General features: G+C 35.9%; 1 protein-coding gene across 2 annotated transcripts; it reads right to left on the bottom strand.

The window, feature by feature from the left end:
- Positions 1–1227: 1227 nt before the first annotated feature.
- Positions 1228–20646, bottom strand: LOC117917762 (sister chromatid cohesion 1 protein 4). 2 transcript variants are annotated; one of them, XM_034834142.1, is made up of 16 exons: positions 20166–20646; positions 13951–14212; positions 13417–13514; positions 13245–13294; positions 10935–10993; positions 9855–9945; positions 9269–9641; positions 8652–9197; positions 8120–8560; positions 7768–7909; positions 7090–7226; positions 4502–5625; positions 3252–3285; positions 2669–2774; positions 2420–2549; positions 1228–1702 (listed from the first exon to the last, which is right to left on the bottom strand). In XM_034834142.1, the coding sequence occupies exons 1-16, from the start codon at positions 20287–20289 to the stop codon at positions 1604–1606; spliced, it is 3816 nt and encodes a 1271-aa protein (XP_034690033.1). In that variant the 5' UTR covers positions 20290–20646; the 3' UTR covers positions 1228–1603. The 2 variants fall into 2 exon arrangements, with proteins under 2 accessions (XP_034690033.1, XP_034690034.1); XM_034834143.1 differs by lacking the exons at positions 10935–10993; positions 13417–13514; positions 13951–14212; positions 20166–20646 and having other exon boundaries at positions 13245–13267.

The following is a 20646-nucleotide window of genomic DNA, read 5'->3' on the forward strand; positions in this document are numbered from 1 at the left end:
ACATGCGTGATTTAGTCTCAGAGTAGGCGGTTTAACATATGAAAGAAAAGGACACGTCTTTAGGTTCCACATTTGAATCATTTGTGAATGATCATCCCAATCCCTTTGGGAACATGAATTTTTAAAACCACTAGCATACTATTATTATTATTGTTATTATTATTATGATGATGATGATGATGATTATTACTATTATTTATATTTATTTATTATTTTTAAAACCATGATTATTATTATTGTGCAACTTAGACATATATATATATATATATATATATATAAAACAATTAAAACACTCTCAAATAAAATAATCTAAAAACATTCCAATAGGGGAGATCATGTAATAAGTAAGCCAGTGTGGTGTAAAAACTCTACAAAATTTCCAAAAATCAATAGAGCAATAATTAACATGCAGCAAAGGATGTGTGAGCTTGAGAACCCAAACCACGTTTATATTGTAACGTATGCAAGCCCTTGGTCGAAGGTTAACACTTGTATGTGTAAAGTTTCCTATTATTAGTTCCACTAGAGAGATGAAAGTGGATGAGAAGGGATACTGTAACCGGCCACAACTCTGAATGGTGGAAATGTTACACCAAGTGTTTCAGTTTGGTGCGGAACGGCCTCTCAATCTTCTGCTCTTCGGTTCTCGACAGGCGACCAGGTGAAAAATGGAAAACAAAGGGCAAGTTCACGGGTGTTGCATGTATTTATGTATGTTGTGCACTGCAATGTACAGCAAGTATTCTATCCATCACCTTTATAAATGGATCTCCTTTTTTCTGTCGTCTACTCTCACAAGTCACGACGATGGATTAAAATAACAAACTCTCGAGTGAGGAAGGTGGAACTCAAAAACTCCTCCCCTGTATGAAATTCCATTTGGAGTTTCAAGTTTGTAATTGTTTGTAATCCACATTCAGTTTTAAATTTCATTTCGAAATTAATTACTCTCGTAATTCAGACAAAATATCAAAAAACAATACTATACTTGAAAAAATTGAACTTCAAACTTCAGGCCAAAATAAATAAATAAAATAATATATATATATATATATATATATATATATATATAAACAGGCCATAGATGCTATATGATATATGTATGATATTACATAACATTATAGATGCAACTCCAAACAGAAGATATACACAAAGTGAGATTGTTTTATGATAACCATGCATTGTGAAACCCAAAAAGAAAAAGGGGTATAATGATGATGATAGTGACAGATTCAATTGGTAATGGTGTAATTAATTTTACAGATATATACATATATATTTATATAAATATAAATTCGATGTCCTCGTTACAACACTAGTGTTGTTGCTGCTAGAATCGCTAATTAAAGATGGTACACAAGCAGGCGGCGCTAGACCCCACTGTTAAAAGAACTACTACTGGAGTTACATAGGACCTAAAAAAAACATAACTTAGAAAAAGAATATTATTGAAAAAAAAAAAAGAAGGATTAAAGAGGGATGAGATGAATAATCTCCAAGCGTACGCCAAATGGAATTACATGGGGAGGAGGGCTACTGGGTATATATATGGGTGACCAAGTCCTATACTCTTTCTGTTGGAGAAGGGGGAGGAGGGGAGGGATCAGAAGTCTGATTTCATGAGCTTTACCCGGGGCTTTACATTAATGTTGTCAAAAGGCTTCTCCTGTTCCACTTGTATGTAATCCCTAGTTTTAAGTACCTGCAAAAACAGTCTCTCGCTTATTTTCATCATTTTAACAAAACTAACATACATGCCCATCACACAAAAAATTGACACCCATGTCCTTAAAGGCTCAAACTGTTTTTCCTTTTTCTTTTTCTACTTTATTTTATGTTTTGGTCTTGTTTTCTTTGGTTGAGGCTTTCTTCTCTCTTTGTCAAAGAACCCACTAACTGCATTATCCTTCTAAGTACAAAAAAAGTTGTATTTATAATAACATAAATTCCATAAAATTCCTTTTTTATTCCTGCTGGTAATCCGAGCTCTCCAGTGATATCATATTTATTGATTAGAACTCTAATATGCAGGCTACAATTGGCCAAAATGATTAGGCAACTCAAAATTGGCTCTAGTTGGGACCTGACTCGGTAAGTAGGGTCAACTTCAAACCTAGCTCCATTACAAATCAGACCTCCAAAGATAGGGAAAAAGGGTGCTAAATCAGGTCTTTTGGGGACAACTTAGTTGTTCTTAATTTCCATGTCAGGACATGTCTCAAACAAGAAAGCATTTTGTTTTTCCCCTTTTCCCCTCTTTTATTTTTATTATTATTTTGTTTATTTCCTCTCCTAAATCCAGCAAATATATTTGGTACCATAATGAACTCCAAGAACCCAGTAGCTGATGCAAAAACAAAGGTAAAATATACCCTAACTTCTCAATTTGGTCTAAAGAAGAAAGTTCAGATAAACATACCAATGTTTCAAAAAACATCCTTGATGCTTCCTTGCGAGTTTTGCCAGCTAATAAGTTATTCATTGGAATAACCTTTTTTCCATGTTCAGCTTCCTTATCAAACAAGTTTTGAAGGTACTTGGCAACAGCTCTAATTACATTTTAAGTAAAACAACACAGGGAGAATCAGATGTTAGATAATGGAAAATTTCTATTTGAAAAATTTAAACTACAAGGCAAATCAAAGGTTGATCAGATATTATCTCACACCTGGTGCGGGAAGACCATCCACTGTTCTCAAGAAAGCGATTTTCTTCAGCAGAAGGCATATAGTCGTCATCATCAGCCACTTCATCATCATCTACATTCAGAAACTCTGAAAGGCCAGAAAAAGTAATTTATCAACCATAGAGAAACTTTAGAAGTGTTATCAAATACACCAGCAACAGAACAAGTAAATACACAAGCAACAGAACAAGTTTTCTTAAGATAAGGAACAGCAGTGTGATGAGCATGGTTCATCCAATAGGTATTTTCCAGTCCCCGTACAAAATGAAGGTTCCAAGCAACATAATACTTAAAGGAAAAAAAACCTAAATGATTTGAAAGGCCTCCCAATAATTATTAGGCTTCAGAAGTTATAAGGTCACCACAAGGATCACCCAAATTAATCTCACGCCTAACAAACAAATATGTAGATAGTCCACTCATTAGATTTCATTCAGCAAACAAGCACCATTGAGTAATTTACTTACATCAGGTTTTAAAAGGACAAGAAACATTAAGGATACCAATAAAAAGTAATATTAAATTGGAAATCAACATGAGCAAAAAGAAAGAGAGAGAAGTGAACCTGTATCATGCCCAACTGTTATGTTCGCAAAATCCTGCACCATGCACCAAAAACTGTATTTAGGAGATACCTCACAATGGCCAATTGGTTAGAGCTAGCTGTATTAGTTAAAATGTCAGCTGGCTGAAACTATGACCAGACAAACAGGTTGCACATCTTTGTTTATCATTTTTTTCACAAGCAAATGATCTTCTTCCTCTTCTTCTTGTTCCCTCTCTCTCTCTTTTGGTGTTTATGTGTGTGTTATTTGATATGCGAATTAGTAGAGCATATAACTCTTGTACATACAAAAATACATCAAGGGCATTAGTTACACAACACAAAGATGAAGGGCTCATAGTACCTGAACTCCTCCCAAGTGATCTATGAGCTTAAGAAAAGAAACGTTAGTAACCCCCAATGAACTGTGGACCATTCAGACTGAGGAAAGTCTTTAACATTATGTTTGGTTCTTAGAAAGTGTGAAGAAAAAAAAAATGGATAGAAAAAACATAAGAAAAGAACAAGACAAAGAAAATTTAGAATAAAATTTCTTGTTTGGTTGTCCATGAAAAAGTTTTAAGGAAAGAAAATTAAATTATTCAGGAACTTTCCAACTTTTTTCTCACATTTTTTAGAAAAGTGGGAAGCAAAATCTTTTCACATTTTACCGTTTTCTTTCTCTAGTATTTTTTTCCCTCATCTTTTCCCATAGCATCCAAATATAAGAAAATAATTTTTGTTTACATTATATATATATATAATCAATTTTGTTAACATTTTCTTTTTCTTAGTACTTTTCATAATATCCAAACATAAGAAATCATTTTTCTTACTGTTTTTCCCCTTTCCTAAACTTACCACATGCATAGTGGTGGTGACATGAAACAACCTGTTGAAAAAACAATTTTGCAAACGCATGTGTGGAACATATGTAAGAATTTTATGTTATACTGAACTTAATGATATGCAAATGCATAGCGGTAGTGACAATAATCTTCATCCATGAAAAGGGGAATGATATGTACATAATATTTCCAAATAAGTTGTAAAGGACGAGAAAAGGGAAAAAGACTAGAGGTGCAACAGGAAGGAGAAAATTTGCTCCTATATGCCAATTTTATTTTAGATTGTATGCAGTTAAGAAAGAAAAGAAGGAGAAGAATGTCAAGAAAAAAAACTCAAATATTTGACAAGTGATAATAAAAATAAACCAGTTAAACTGTTACCAAAAAACTCAAATCAGAAAGGGAATCAATTGCACAACTTACACCATGATCTTCAATGGCAGAATGGTCAATAGCTGAGAATTCTGTATCCACAACAGTATGTGATTCAGCTTCCAGAAATACTGGTTTTTCAATATCATTCAAGGGAATATTTTCTTCACCATTGAAGAAAGCATTTTTCATTTCCTCATCGATTTCTTTTGCATATGAAGATTCAATTTTAGGTTCTTCACTACAGATAGAGTTAGAGGTTGGGTTTTTGTCATCATAGCCCAATTCAGCATCCAGGACTTCAACATCATTTACAATCCCTGACTTATAATTAATGATTTCCTCTGTGGTTTGGTCTTCAGCTACAACAACCAAGTTGCTGCATCCACTTGCTTCCAGAGTCACAGTTGCAAGTGAAGAATTTTCATTGTCAGCTGGTGCAGCACAAACTGTATGAACTTCCTCTCCGGTTTCAACTGTTTGAATGCCTACAGTTTCTTCCATCAAAGGCTCACCCTTTTGCCTAGATTCACTTCCAATTCCAACAATGTTGTCATTATTATTTTCTGCAACTTCAATAGTATCAACTCCTTTACCATTGCTTGAATCCACAGCAGAAGCATCCCTCTCTACAGAAATGGCATCCAACCTCTGATTGAATGATGATACACACAATTCATCTATCAGCTGAGTAGAATCTGCACCACTTGTTTTTTCCATAAGAGTTGATTGGACCATGGAGCCCACTGACAAGTCACAAATATCTCCAGAGATGGGACCAGCAGTAGACAATGAATCAACCCCATGAGTGGCATCACGATCTGATGCATCAGCAACAGCAATGCTCTGTCCATCGATTTCCATTTCAGCTATTTCCCCAAAAAATTCACATCGTAAAGTCTTCACTTGAGTATCATTATCATGGATGCCTAAGGAATGGTCTTCACCATGCTGGTTCTCAGTCTGCACGAGGGACTGAGCAGACTCCACTTCACCATCATTTCTAACTGCCAAAGATTCTACACTTCCTTCCTCTCCAATTTCTTTGGTAACATTTGGCTTCACAGAGAGCTCCATTTCCTTAGCTGCTTCTGAAGAAGCATTATTTTCAAAGACCCTGACTGTGCTCAGGTCATATGTTTCATTGTACAAAGACATCAATTCTGCTGACATTCCTGCAAAAAACAATAGCACGCAGGAAACTTGTAAACATATAAAAACAATTCCACTAGCAGACACAGATCTATTGTGTTACCCAACAACAGAAAAAGACAAGGATACAAGATTCACATGAATTCATGTCCAAGTGGAACCACAACTGTCCAGAATTGAATAATATCTGCATGTTTCAAAAAAGACCTCTGGCAAGTCCAGTGGACTAAGTGGAGCTACAGTAAACTATGCACAAGCTAACAGGAGCACACATGTGAAAGACTATGCCTTGATCAGTATTATCAAAGGTGATCGCTTGAGCCACTAGGCTAGGCGGGGTAGATAAAAGTAGCCTCTTGAAGACCCAGGCAAGATGGCTTCAAAGAGGCCGTCACCTTGGGATAAGGCACAAGGCATAGAGCCCACTTTTGACCATGAGTTAAGATTAAACATACTTAGATTGTAATTTAATTCAATCTAACATTAGATTAAAAACAGTATAAGATGAAATATTATATTATCAATCATAGTGATAATGAGATGAAGGGCTATTAATCTTAATCTTAATGGAAGTGATGACAACTTAATTTCAATGATGACTATGATGATCTTAAGGATGTTTATTCTCTTATTTTGTTTTTTCATTTTGATTTTTAAGATGTCTAGAAAATTATAATATGCATTTGGATTGGATGAATTTCTTTAAACAATATGATATTTCTTAAGATGAGGGTATGATATTTAACACTCTGAATATTTTTTACAATTTAGTTAATTTTATAAAACACCATGAGGAATGAAAAATTAGTAGTGTTGATTGTAGAAGGTGACGCTTATGTATCGAGTGGGTAAGTATATGATTTTTATTTTTATTTTTAAATCACCTTACTATAGTCAGGCTATCGCCTTGTTTTTCGCCTTTTACCTTTGGCTAAAAGAAGTCCTATTGCCTTGACATTGCCTTTTTCTTTTGACAACACTAGCCTTGATATGTCCCAAAGGGAAGATATGCCCAGATGAAGCTATAGCTAATTATTGTTGGTTTGTTGGGGTGGATGGGGGGTGTGAATATATACACACCAAAAGTCATGGAGCTACAATAAATATGCATTAGCTAATAGGAGCACACATGTGAAAGGCTCTGCCTTGAGACATCCCACCTGGGAGATAAGCCCTAATGAAGCTATAGCCATTTAAGGCAAGAGGACCCATATAACCAAAAGATATTATCCCAATCATAAAAATCAAATCTTGGTTCAGTTTCTTCTTCAGGTGGGACAACATCAAAACCTGTATTGTTGCCCACCAAAGAAGGGGAGAGAGGATGGAGGGAGGGAAAAAAAATTTACTACCATATTTGTGGATAATAAGCTTCTTTTAAAGTTATATAAATCAATGTCGTATATCAAAGATGGACTACAAGTGAAATCCTTCAGTTAAGAATAAAAGGCACATGCAAAAATTAAATTTCTGCACCACAAACTCACCAGTGGATATGGGTTCACTGAAAATTTCATCTTCCAAAAATTGTTTCTGAATCATCCAAATTTCAAGACGAGTGCAAGGAGCTTTCTTCCGCACACGGCGTATGTCTTCAGTACTTGTCAATTGTTGCCGTATTGTGCTTTAGAAGGGGGAAAAATGGGGCAAGTCTGTAAGTATTTTACTAAAAGAGAAAAAAAAATCCAACTTAAAATTAACTGCAATATGCAAATTAGCGAACAGAAACACTCCAGAATGAAGAAGGTAACCAAAGGAAAGCACTTTTCAGCCTGATGCTACTTGGCCATTCCCTATGCAAGGGCATGGCCAACTATGCATCACTTTTAATCATTCAACTACTATAATACTGATCCACTGAAGATCAAAGGACACTATACTTGCATGCTTGGTCTATAAGCAGTTACAAGGAGAGAAAGGAGGGGTATGTAAATCTATATTGCAAGAACTACAAAACTTTTTCCAATACCATGAGTTTCATATGTTCTCCTGTTCAATGAGAAGACGAGATTATAAGACCCACAAGGCCTGTTGCCTCTAGTAGTAGGAAGGGACAATTATTTTGACCAACAGAGCAAAGTACTACTCACTAATTAGATTCATGACCATGAGTACTGAAATATGGGATTGTAAACAAATTGATTAACATAAAAAATAGAACATACTCGCCATGCAAGACCATGGGATCATCCATAAGCACCTTCCTCTTAGATGCATTGCTCCGGGTTGCAGTCCGGGGGCGTTTCATAGATGCTACTTCAGGTGGAGGAGTAGGTTTCATTTTCAATGCTGAAGATCTTCTTCCAACTGAAGCAAGAATATTTCAAATCAGTCAATAGCATATACTAATGGAATCATACACTCACAAATCCAATGAGAGAATGATCCATTTCTCACTCTAACCAATCACTTGCTATTTATAGGCAAAGATCAATAAGGCTAGGTAGCTCTCTTTAACTTAGGAACATACAGAACGATGCACACAACCCACAAAGACATAGGAAACCAGTTTAATACCTAAGATGGAAGATAACAAATCATCATCATCAGGAATTGATTCTGCAGTTTTTCTGGATTTAGAAACCCCAAAAGTTTCGACTGAATTTAGAGAGTGCAAGGTTAGTGTGCTTTCTGTGAAACTGCGCTTTTTTCCTGAAATGTTTTTCATGGCAGCACCATCTCCCTCACTCCCTTCTAGCACTTTATCTGGAGTCAACTCCACTAGGAAATCATTTGGTGGATCAACAAGCCCTTCAGGCATAGAGAGCAATTTTTCAGGTGCAGGCAAATCAGAATTTGTGGAACTTTTTAGTAACTGAGCATCGCTTGAGATCACATTGTCCATTTTCTCATCTAACTTGCTACGATCTGCCTCAATATGTTCATTAGAAGTGGGTATTGATATCTGGTTTTCCTCCCAAACTGGAGTCAACACCCCAGTAGCATGGCACACTTCACCTGGAAAATTAGAATGTATCATAGACTGACAAAACAAAGCGTACTGCAACAAGTGACATCAATTATATAAATAAAGCTTGTTAAAACAAACCTTGCACATCAGTGGAAACTCCAGTAGAAAGGGGTTCCTCCTCCCTTCCAGATGTCTCTCCAAGAGATGACAAATCAGTTTGGTTCAGATGCGAATTGCATGCCTGAACTACATCCACACTACAAGGTGGCATTTCTTCATGAACTACAGAATTCAAAGCCTGAGCCTCGACATTTTCAAGGTGTGGTCTACCAGGTGATTCATATGAACCTGCAGCATTTGATGCTGATACATCTGGATTAAGCGATGCATTATCATTTTCTGAAATACATTCCAATACTGGTGGGCAGGAAGTAGTTAAAATAGATTTCTCAGAAATATTCTCAGTCCCAGGACATTCTCTATGACAAGGGTCCTCCAAATCAGAGGCAGCATGAGAGAAAATAGGATTCCCTACAGTTTCATCCAACCCATGGGGTTCTTCAAATTCCTCATGGGTTTGATCAACAGATAGAATTCCAGGTCCATGGTTGCTTAGAGTTCCATTCTGCATATCTTCCGCCCTGTCTATGCCATCTGGTGCAGCAGCTTTCCCAACTGAACATTCTGATGCAAGAGAAATGGGTTTAGTTGCTGAGCTAGAACTGAAAAAAGTAAAGACACTAAAATGGGATTACCTGATGATATCTGATCCGTCACTGCAACAGATGGCGAATCTCCTTGTGGCTTTGCTTGTTTGATCTTCTGTTCACCCAAAAGGTACCCATTCTCATCAGCAGGTATGCTGAGAACAGCATCATGATTCGTATCATTGAGCAAAGTCCAATCTGCAGCAACTTTATCCCCATAATGAAGACTTGACACACTGGAAGCATTTTCTAGGTTCTCTTTTGCTACTAGTTCTGTCAAATTATGATCCTCAGGTTCCAAATGATCGTCACAGGCCAGAGCCTCTTGCACACTGGACAAGTTTGGTTCTTCCACTAATCCAGGAGTGGATGGGGCCTGAGCATACTCCATGACATCAGTACTTGCAGCAAGACCTTCAATCTGTTCAGGAACAAAAAATCATAATTAGACTGAGATGATACCTATATACCATGAATAAAAATTGCACTGTTCCCACTAAGAAAATTGATGGAAGTAAAAAGGGAAAAAAAAAACAATAACAACAACAACAATAGACCAGCAAAAAAAAATATACAAATGGAAAGAAAAAAAACAGTCATAAGATTTTTTTGGATCTTGAGAATTATAGTCAACCTGATTTCCAAGGCCATTAGCAGCTGTAGCTTCTGAAATTACATCTTTTTGAAGAGGTATAATTGGGTGGACAGATGCCTGAGGATCAGCACTGGAAGCACAGAATATGAATAATGCATGTCAGAAAAGTCTTAGTGTTTCACATCTTTCTACAGATTAATAACAGAGTAACCCACCAATCAAGGATGGCCTAAAGATAACAACCTCATTATTACGAAGGTTTTCGGTTGTAATGTGAAGAGAGCACAATAAGAAATAAATGGTAGAAACTAATCTACCATCACATTAACAGGCCAACCAACCACTTCTTTCTTTGAAAGCTTTCAAATGGGAGGCGGCAAAAGATGACACACATACAAGCTGAAATCACCATTTGATGAATCCACCTCTGAACTAGAGAAGATCAACAAGAAAAGGCGCACTAACTAAATGAATACAGTCTGGATCCATAATAATGGGATGATGCTGGGATTTATAAAATTATGGATAATGGTCCAGACGAAAACATTTAGTAAATAAATCTAGAACCGATGATTATCCAGCTGGATTCATGTCAAACATCAGCTATTTCTTGGGTGAGAGTGGCATTCTCATATGTTAGAAGTACCATGCAACTCTGCACCTTCTCATAACATGATATAATACTTTCATTCCTTTCTCCTTTCAAAAATGACTCTTTCTCTTCTACTTGCAGCATGTAACTGCAACACTCCTAATCATGGTAACAAACCCCAAGTTTCATTTGGATATATATCTTACATCTTACCAAAATAAATTATTAAACATGATTTTTTTTTTTTGATAGGAAAATTATTAAACATGATGATAGCAAAGAAAAAAAATATATATCATTAACAATGAGATAACAGAATGTAGCTCTCATCTGCCAACTCAAAGGTACTTCAAATTTGAACTTGATAAATGCACTTCAAATTCTTTTCTTTCAAAGTCTAGCATTCCTTGATGCATTTTACAAGTACTAGTTATACTATAGTATGCATAAGGAGAAACTTTATATTACACGCTACTAAAGAAACAGAAAAGGGAATTAATAGCAACACCATAGATAAAAGGGCTTACTCCAAACCCAACAGAACTCCAGCATGTCCAGGAGCTGAAACCTTGTCCAAAAACAAATCCTGTTTGTCATCAATCCAAGAACAATAAACTCAGGTTCAAGATATGGATAAAATGAAAACAGGCCTGTTGATCATGTACACAATACAAACCACAGAAAGAAAACAGAAGTAAGCATGTGCTTCAGTTCAATTGTGAGCACTATCATTTTTGGCAAAACAGCAATTGTTTTCCATTATAGTAAGCTCACTTATCCATTATTTATGATGGAAAATACTCTGGGTACTTGAGTAAATTTGACTGTATTGTATACCCATTAAGAGGGGATGGTATATTACGTGTTCCAAATACATCAAACACCTTTAAACCACTAGCAAAAAATCTATTATTTCCATCACTGTCTTAAGTAGCTTTTTCCATGTAAAATACAATGACATGGTACCAACTAGCACAAGATTGGATAAATTTTGAGATGAATTGAATTTGATTCTTTTTCTTATCTATAATATGAGGTTTCATTGGCAGATAACCTCTGAATTCAGTGTGCCGGTGACCAAGTCATTTTAGGGAAAAAAAAAACAGTAGCCCTTGGCTGGGTGGCTTTTACATGTACATCAATCATGGTTTTATATGACAAAACAGCCTCCTAATTCAACTCTAAATGACAATTTTGCAACAAGCCATACATATGGAGCAGAAATTTTTTGGTTGGCTCTAAGGTATTTTCTGAGTTTGAGGATTTCATCTCATTGCTGTTCTTTTTGGGCTGATCTAGAGGATAGGTACCCTTTCTTTATACTCCTTTGCTTCATTCATAAATTTTTATTTTCCCAGAGAGAGACGAGAGATCTTTATCTATAATTCAAGGAAACAAAATGAAAATTCAACCATATTGTTTTTGCAACCTAATTCCACATATGCGCACACACACATGCCTGAAGCAATACCACCACTGTCACCTTCAAATGAGTTATCTGACTCCACTCTGGCTTTACCACAACTTTTTGCAAAATAATAGGTTAGCAACCTGATTTCACACACAAGGACATGAAGGAATAGCACCAATATCTCCTTCAAATGAGTTATCTGGCCACACACCGGCATTACCCTGTAATTTTTTGCAAGATCATAGGTTTGCAACTTGAGTTGATACATGTGTGCATGGAGGAAAAACACCACTATCTCCTATAGATGAGTTATTTGGCTACACACTGGTACTACCCTATAATTTTTTGCAAAATCAGTTTGCAACCTGATTTCACACACACACACACACACCATACACACGAGGAGTACCACCATCTCATTCAAATAAGTTATCTAACTACACACTGACATTACACTAATTTTTTGAAGAATCATGGCACACACAATGAGCAAAATGAGTTATCCAACTACACACTAGCATCACCATGTAACTTGTTGGAAAATCATAGGTATGCGATGTGATTTTTGCAACCTGATTTCACGCACACACTAATGAAGGAATGGCACCACCATCTCCTTCAAATGAGTTATCTAACTATATACTGGCATTACCCTATAAGTTTTGCAGAATCATGGGTTTGTAACCTGATTGTACACTCCCTCACATATATGCACACGCACACCAGTGTCTCCTTTAAAAATCAGTTATCTGACTAGACATGCACAATGCAATAGCACCATTAGCTCCTTGATGAATTATCTGATTACACACTGCATTACCCAGTAACTTTTTGCAAAATCAAGGGTCTGCAACTTGATTTTCCACACACACACACACAACAAGAGGAAGAGCATCAGTATCTCCTTCAAATGAGTTATCTGACTACAGAATGGCAATTATGTATAACTTCTAGCAAAACCCTGGGTACTTTCCTCCTATGCACACATGCCCTGCATGAAGGACGAGCACACTATTTCCTTTGAATGAGAACTACACAGTGGCACTGGGAGCTATTCATAAAATCACAAGTATTTTTCTTCCGTGCCTGTTGGATGACTCATTCAAAAGATATAGCTATTAAAAAAACCTTCATCCTACCCTGTCCATTGTCAATAATATTAAAAAATATCCAGAACCTAATTTAGTCACTGCTTACCAGTAATTTAGAAGTTACTGCAAGTCTGCAACAACTAAATGCTAGTGAAGCATCTGTCATCATTTCATGTTTTCCTCAATTAAAATGTTTCCTCTTAAACACAACATGCCTTATGAGGGACAACTAATTGATATAAAATGGAAATAGCCAATTAATCATTTTGATTCAAAGAAAATTGACCTCATTCAATGTCTTTCTAGACACTGATAAGAAAATACTACAAAATTACCTCATCAAGATCTAGACCAATTTGAGAAGTGTCACCATCTCCAAACCGCTCTGAAATCAAATATAAAATGATAGGAATTAGATTTACCAGGTGCAGAACCATCAATATAATTAATCATTCCCATCTTGTCATATCATCCAAAGAAAAAAGGCATCCAAGACCCAAAACTAACCATCCAGTCCAAACTGTGATGTAGAGTAGACCACACCCTCCATGGTGTCTTGAAGTGTAATCTGCTCCCTTGTGCTAACGTGATGATCAACATAGTTACTGCATGATTTTGCATAATCAATGTTAAACCAAATGAAAACTGTAAACGCTTGGATTATTTGTAGAAGCATAATAGAAAAGGTTTGACATCCAGAAATTATGCTATGGAAGTAAATCCACGCCCGGACACCCACAAGATGTTCTACTTTTAATGTCAATGTGGCCAAGGGATGATAACCAACCACATTTTTTATAAAGCAATAAATATTTGATAGGTCAAACAAGGTAAGTAGTAGAGACAATCATGATTAACCAATTAACCCTGAACCTTTTAATCAGGAATCTTCTAGATGTGACCCATTATCTATGTCATATAGATCATTGCATGATCAGCACTATCAACAATGTTTTCTAGATTATAGATACAAAAAAAAAATCGTGCATACCAGACTTAATCTTTAGCTTAAAATACAAATGAATAATGTTCGGAACTGACCCTTGAAAAATATCATTATCTGGCAGCTCAAAGTCATCAAGATCAAATGTCTCTGGCAAGGTGATGGAGTGATATGGTGCTGTAGATTCTTCTGGAGGTAAATCAACTGCAGTGGAGCGAAAAGCTTGCTTTATCTTAAGCAAAGCCTCACTGCAATCATCGAAAAGGTAATTAACCTTTCTAGAATATATCCTCACCACACCCAGCAGAAGATGGCTGGACAAACGTAGTGCAATTGGTACATCAGGAAAAAGAATTGAATCTGTTGAGAAAGAAAAAAAATTGAACGGTAGATGTTAGATGAGTAAGAAGTGCATTTTAAATTAATGAGAGATATAATAAAGAAAGCAGAAGTGAAGTCTCAAGAAAATAATTAAATGTAACATTGAAATTATTTGTCTGTTAGAAGAAACACTACCTTAATGCTTTTTCAGTAATTCAAGAAATGTAATCAACAGCCTCCTATCTAGCCAACTTTGTTGAGAATCTCATGCACACTTGAATTTTGGAGCTATGTCTTTTTTACTAGTGAGAAACCAAAAGGCTTTCTGCTATGGGAAAACCTTTTTACCTCCCTTTTATGTTACCCATGTAGATTTTTTATCAAAAATAAGGAAAATATAATCAACAGCCAAATTATATTCTAATTGATGACAGAGCACAAGAGGGAAAACTTAAAAAAAGAACTGATAGTATACCAAGATTGCAATGACCAACACGACAGAATGTCCACTCACACTGAGAAACAAAATCCAGTCTTAGATACATCAAGGACATAGCAGTCTAGCTGATTGATATAGCTTTCAACAAATAATTGCCAATTCTCCTGTTTCTAAATTTTAATCAGAAACAAATAATTCACTAAATGATTAGGAATTTCAAGGAAAGATGAGATGTTCTTCAAACCAAAAGTCACTAAAGAGTATATAGGAACAGAAAACCAATAAACCAAGCAAAAGCGACACAGCAACAAGATCTAGCAGTAAATCAACTTAGGAAGGGATGGAGTGAATATATCTTAGCTCTATAAATTTTTCTTTTTTTGATAGGAAGCTCTATAAATTTTTTCCTGACTTACATTATTGATTGTAGGGCTTGATTGCTATATGGACCAACCACATGTCGACATAGTCATGTGTACATGTAAATGGAAATGGTATCCCCATAAAACATCCTATTAGATTAAATCAACAGTCTTGTTTATGGTGCACAATTGTCAAATAATGATATTTCTTCAAAGTTTGCATATTCCTTCTATTTGACTTCTTACTTGGGAAATCATGTGATGGATGCATTAGCAAAGCTTGAAGCTAGATATTTGGTTTCTTTAATTGGAGACAACTAACCTCTATCAAGTATAGTGAACATTGTCCTAACCATTTTGATGTGTACAGAATATTTGTCTTTTTGGACTAGTATGCTTATTCTCCTTTTTTGTCAGAATTTGCATAGGGATTTTGTTTTTACTAAAAGGATTTCTCATTCTTCCTTGAACTTCCTATTTCAACACAATAAAAAGATTGTTTCTAATTTTTTTTTTTCCCCAAAAAACTAAATGCATATGAATTAAAACCCCTCTTGCATGCAACCTCGACCCACACATGAAGAGCCCACAATGCATAGCAAACTAACATCCTCTTTATGTGCAGCCCCAAACTGCATCTGCAAAGGCAAACAACCATAGACCAAAAAATCGAGGGAATAAATGGAGAGGTTTGCATCCAAAACATCAAGGAACCACAGGTCAAGCACCATCATAAAATACCAAATAGCTTAAAAGGTTAAACTAATAAGAAATGGGCGAAGAACATAAATTAAGCCAACAATTTTATTTTATTTTTAAGTAAATAGAATTAATATTGAAAAGCACCAAAAAAAGGGTGCACCAAAGTACACACGATGTATACAACAACCACCAAGAAGCGCCAAAAAAAGGAAAGATATATTAAGCCAACAGTATTAGATTGCACTCCTCGATGTGATATTGAAAAGATATATATATATATCTTTCTTTGATAAAAGATTCCAATCATGTAAAGAAGAGGCAAACAGGTATTTCAATCCAGAACTTTTTCTGATTCAGAAAATAAATAAATCATCTCTTTATAAACAAATACGACTATAGGAGGGACAAAAAGGAGAGGAGGAATATAATAAAAATACCAAGGTTAGTTTAGTTTGAGCCACTAGGTAGCATGGAGGAGCAACTTGTATTTTTTTTGTTTTGTCTACTCTTTTTTTTGTTTTAGTTGTTTTCACTCATGTGACAATTTGAGTAGCATCAAGGTTAGGATGATAAGGTTTTAAGAATAACATAGGGCTAAGATTATAAAGTTTCAGTAATATAAACATAAATACTCCTTTAGATAGCTTATTATCAGTCTTTTACAACCTAATCACAGAAAATCAGATTGGGGAACCATTCATGAGTCTTAAGAACCCTAGATAGTTATCTACTGAGCCTCAACTTCAATTCCATCACAATCCTTTGATATTTTCCCTTATTTAATTGCTGGAAATCCATTATGATAGATCCCGCACCAAGGAATTACTCCCAGCTGTCAACCCCTCCTTCACCTCTTTTATAAGCTCTAATAGGCCAATCTGACAGTCCTCCATTTCATTCACTTCCTGAGTTTGCAACACCTCTTCCACCTTCTATACTCTCTAATAAGTCAATCTGATAGTTCTCCATTTCATTCATTCATGGAGTTCACAACAGTAGTGACAGTGGTGATGGTAGGGACGGAGATGATGGCGGTATAATGGTGGTGCCAGAGGTGGTTATGCAGGGCATCCATGACACTGGCAATGGCAGTGGTTGTTGTAGTGGTGGTGGCAGAAATTGGAATGCCTAATAAAGAGCTAATAATTAGATTTTTTTTTTCAAACCTACCATCTTGTCTATAATTGTTAACTACTTAAATTACCAAAATACTCAACAAATTGCCAATAAACCTATATTTGTTGACCCAACAAACAATACGTTTTATTGCATGGCATGATATGATACGATAGGACACACACTATGTCGGCCCAGTCAATTTTGAGTTGACCTGGTTAACTTGAAAACCATCTTCTGTTTTGGTGCTTCATCTAATAGAAAGACAACCTCAAGGGTTAAACTAATGAATTTGGTACTCGCTTTTTGTACTGTTTAGCACTATTGGAAATTTTGGGACATTTCTTCGACCACAAAATATGGCAGTCCTACCTCCCTCTCTCTATGCTTCTTCCACTTCCTCTCTCTAGTTCTAAACCTAATTCATTTCCACCCCTCCCAACCCCCCCCCCCCCCCCCCCCCCCCCTTTTTTACATGTGAAGAGTACTAATTGAATAAAATTTGGAGAAGAATTGAAGTTTTCCATTGTCAGAGATTCATATCATTGTTTACACATTATGGTACCTGTTATTCTTCTTTCTGTCGAATATGATGAGGAAAGAAATAAAGAAGTATATTTTATCATGAAATAAAACAATGAAATGTCAAAATTTTTACTAAATTTACTTCATATAAACTCTACTATTCAATGTTTTGAAAGGCTAAAAGCGGTCTTGAGGCATTTTAGCCAACTAAACATAAGTCTCAAGGTGGAATGAGCATAAGCCTCAACTTAAAATAATAATAATAATAAAAAAAAAAAAAATTCTGATAGGTATACTAATAATAATAAGAAGAAGAACAAAAATAATAAATAATAAGAAATAACCAACTTAAGTATTTGTTCTTAGTAGAAGTTTCTAATTTAATTTCTCTGTTTCTCTTCTAAAATCTAACTCTCTCATGGCTTCATCAAATAATCTTTAATGTTGTCATCACTATCATTAGTAGGATCCTCTAAGAAGTCATAATCATATCCAATTATTTTATTATCCTCCTCATCAATGTTATGTCCACTCCGATCAAGAAAAAAACTGTATGTACACCCATTCTTCTTTTTCATCCATGACATTTTTCCTTCAGCTATCAATAAGAAGATAATGATTACATATGAGCTTAGACATTACAACAACTAAAAATTCCTCTCTTTCTTCTTTTCAATCTCTTTTATTCTCCCTTCATTTAAAGGGTTAATTGGAAGACAACTAAACTGTTATTTTATAAAAGGTTTAACCCAAGCCCTTGACCCAAAAAAAAACTTATAAAATCCATACCCAAAACCCCCACAGAAGCACAAAACCCACTGAATATTAGGGCTTAAACTTCATATCAAATATATACGAAAGGATCACAAAGGCCCTAAACCCTTTAAAAACCTTTAAATATTTGAGGACAAAGCCTCAACAAGGTGAGGCTTCAGCCTTGATTACCCTTTTGTGAGGCTATAGTCTCAAAACTCATTTGCAGAGCCTCACCTTGAGGTTTAAACCCCATTGGCCTTTTGAAAGACCGGTTACATTAGATGGACATATATCTTGGGCACTTTGAACTTTTCTTTTTTCTTTTTTCTTTTTTTGTTGAAATTTCTCAATAGATTAGCCACAATATTGTTCATGCTAATCATCACACATTGGGACATACTTTATTCTTACACTGCATGTGTTTCTTATATATTACCAAAAATTTTTATGTTATATCCTAAAATCTAAGTATATCTTATGTTAACCAGTACAGAAATGGGATAAAGATTTATGATAACCCAGCAGTTATACGTTAGAAAGAAAAGGTAGCTACTGAAATATCGTATACTTGGCGAAAAGAGATACTTACAGCTGGTGTCTCAGTATATGACTGATAAATATTAATGCATATGTGCAACTACTATGTTAGTTTTCATCAACTCATTGTTTTACTTTTTACATGCTAGAAAAGCTAAGCAAATTATACATATTAATGACCATGTTCAATCTTTATTCCAGCAATGGTTAGCTTCTTCTGAATATAGATAAGGGATTCCCAGCAGATTGTAGGTGTATAAATGGAATCCCAAGTAATCTTCAATTAAGTCATGTGATTCATGAGAAAAAAAAAAAAGGCAGGAAACACTTTTAATTCTTGATTCCCAATGTTTAATTCGGGATGGTTCAGCTCCCAAAAAGCTAAAACGGGTACTCAATAAATGCGGGTCAAGGAGGGTGGAATTTAAGGTTTTTAAGGGCCTTTAATGACTCGGAGTTGGATTTGGTGGGCAATTTGTTAGTTGAGTTGAGGGAGTATAGAGTAACTTTGGAGGAAGACTCAGTGATTTGGAAGGAAGGAGATGACGGGCTGTTTAAAGTCAAGAAAGCGTACAGTGTGTTGGCAAGTCCTGAAGTCGCTGAGTTCCCTCATAGCAATGTTTGGGTGGACAGAGTTCCAACCAAAATTGCTTTTTTTGCTTGGGAAGCTGCTTGGGGGAAGGTCCTCACTCTGGATAGGCTGTAGAGAAGAGGGTGGCAACTCCCTAACTGTTGCTTCTTGTGTGGGTGTGAAGAGGAAACGATCAATCATATTTTAATTCATTGTACAATGGTAAAAGAGTTGTGGGATATTATTCTTGTGTTGTGGGGTGTTCAGTGGGACTTTCCAAAATCTATAAAGGAGGTTCTATGTAGCTGGAAGGGCTCTTTTGTGGGGAAAAAAGGAAAAAATTGTGGAAGTCCATTCCGCTGTACATTTTTTGGACAATTTGGAAGGAGAGGAATAGGCTAGCTTTTAGGGGGGTGTTAGCAATTCAGAAGTTAAAAACTTCGTTTGTGTACAATATTTGGGGTTGGGCTAAAATGTACATTGGTATGGAGTCGAATTCCCTAATAGGATTCTTGGAGTGGTTAGCCTCCAATTAGGGGTTGGGTTGTTTTGTTTTTTGGTTGGGAGGCCATTGTCGCCTCGTATACTCCCCGTATGCTTTGCGGCTTTTTAGCCTTCTTTAATATATGTGCTTGCTTATCAAAAAATAAATAAATGCAAAGCAAATGGTAACAAGTCAAACAGCCCAAAAACAGGGCTTGAGTATAGGTGTTTTTTCAGTGCTAGGAGTTATTTTTTATCAAAGCGGCTTCTAATATGATCATATATGGCATGAGATAAAAGAAAAAGCTACATTTCTTAATATGCAGAGAACAACATGAAAATTCTTCTAGTGATCACTACTCGTCATTTCAGACTAAGTAAAAGAAACCCAACAAATTGAGGAAAATAAATGAAACCAACGAGAAGCTTCCCAATTGGGCTTAATTCCAAGTCGAGGAAAGCAGACTTTCTCAGGAACCAAACAGAAAGCACTGAACTGACCTACTGAGACGCCAATATCAGTATCAGCAACCTGGTTCTTCCGGAGCTTCCTCTCCAAATGCGCCGCTATCCATATGGTCCCAAGCGGCCCTTTCTTGGCCAATATGAACTGCGAATAGAACATCTCTCTCCCACTACTTCAAATGAAACCCTAACTCTCATAAACCGCAAAATTAACCTCAAATTCTCAAGAAACACCACAACCTAACCCTCCAGAGCTCCTATATCACCTTCTTCCCCACCCAGAGCCTCGAAAACAACTCCGAAATGTAGAAATTCGCGGAATTGAAAGATTTCATAGAGAGCAAAGCGCAGCGTTGACGAAGGTGGACGAGGGCGAGAGCAGTGGAAACCCTAATTGGATGAAACGACGTCGTACTTGGAAACCCTAGGTTGAATTCGAACCAATACTGAGTCGAGATCGGACACAGAACAAGAGAGAGAGAGAGAGAGATTCTGATTTGTTACTTTGTTTCGTGTT

This window comes from Vitis riparia, chromosome 7 (assembly GCF_004353265.1).
Source record: "Vitis riparia cultivar Riparia Gloire de Montpellier isolate 1030 chromosome 7, EGFV_Vit.rip_1.0, whole genome shotgun sequence".
NCBI lineage: Eukaryota > Viridiplantae > Streptophyta > Magnoliopsida > Vitales > Vitaceae > Vitis > Vitis riparia.

Excerpts from the sequence above, each read along its gene's own strand:
- LOC117917762 (XM_034834142.1), bottom strand. The coding sequence starts at position 20,289 with ATGTTCTATTCGCAGTTCATATTGGCCAAGAAAGGGCCGCTTGGGACC. Across the intron at positions 10,994-13,244 it reads TTGGTCTAGATCTTGATGAG|GATTTGTTTTTGGACAAGGT; the intron begins GTAATTTTGTAG and ends GATGACAAACAG. Across the intron at positions 2,550-2,668 it reads GGATGGTCTTCCCGCACCAG|AGCTGTTGCCAAGTACCTTC; the intron begins GTGTGAGATAAT and ends AAATGTAATTAG.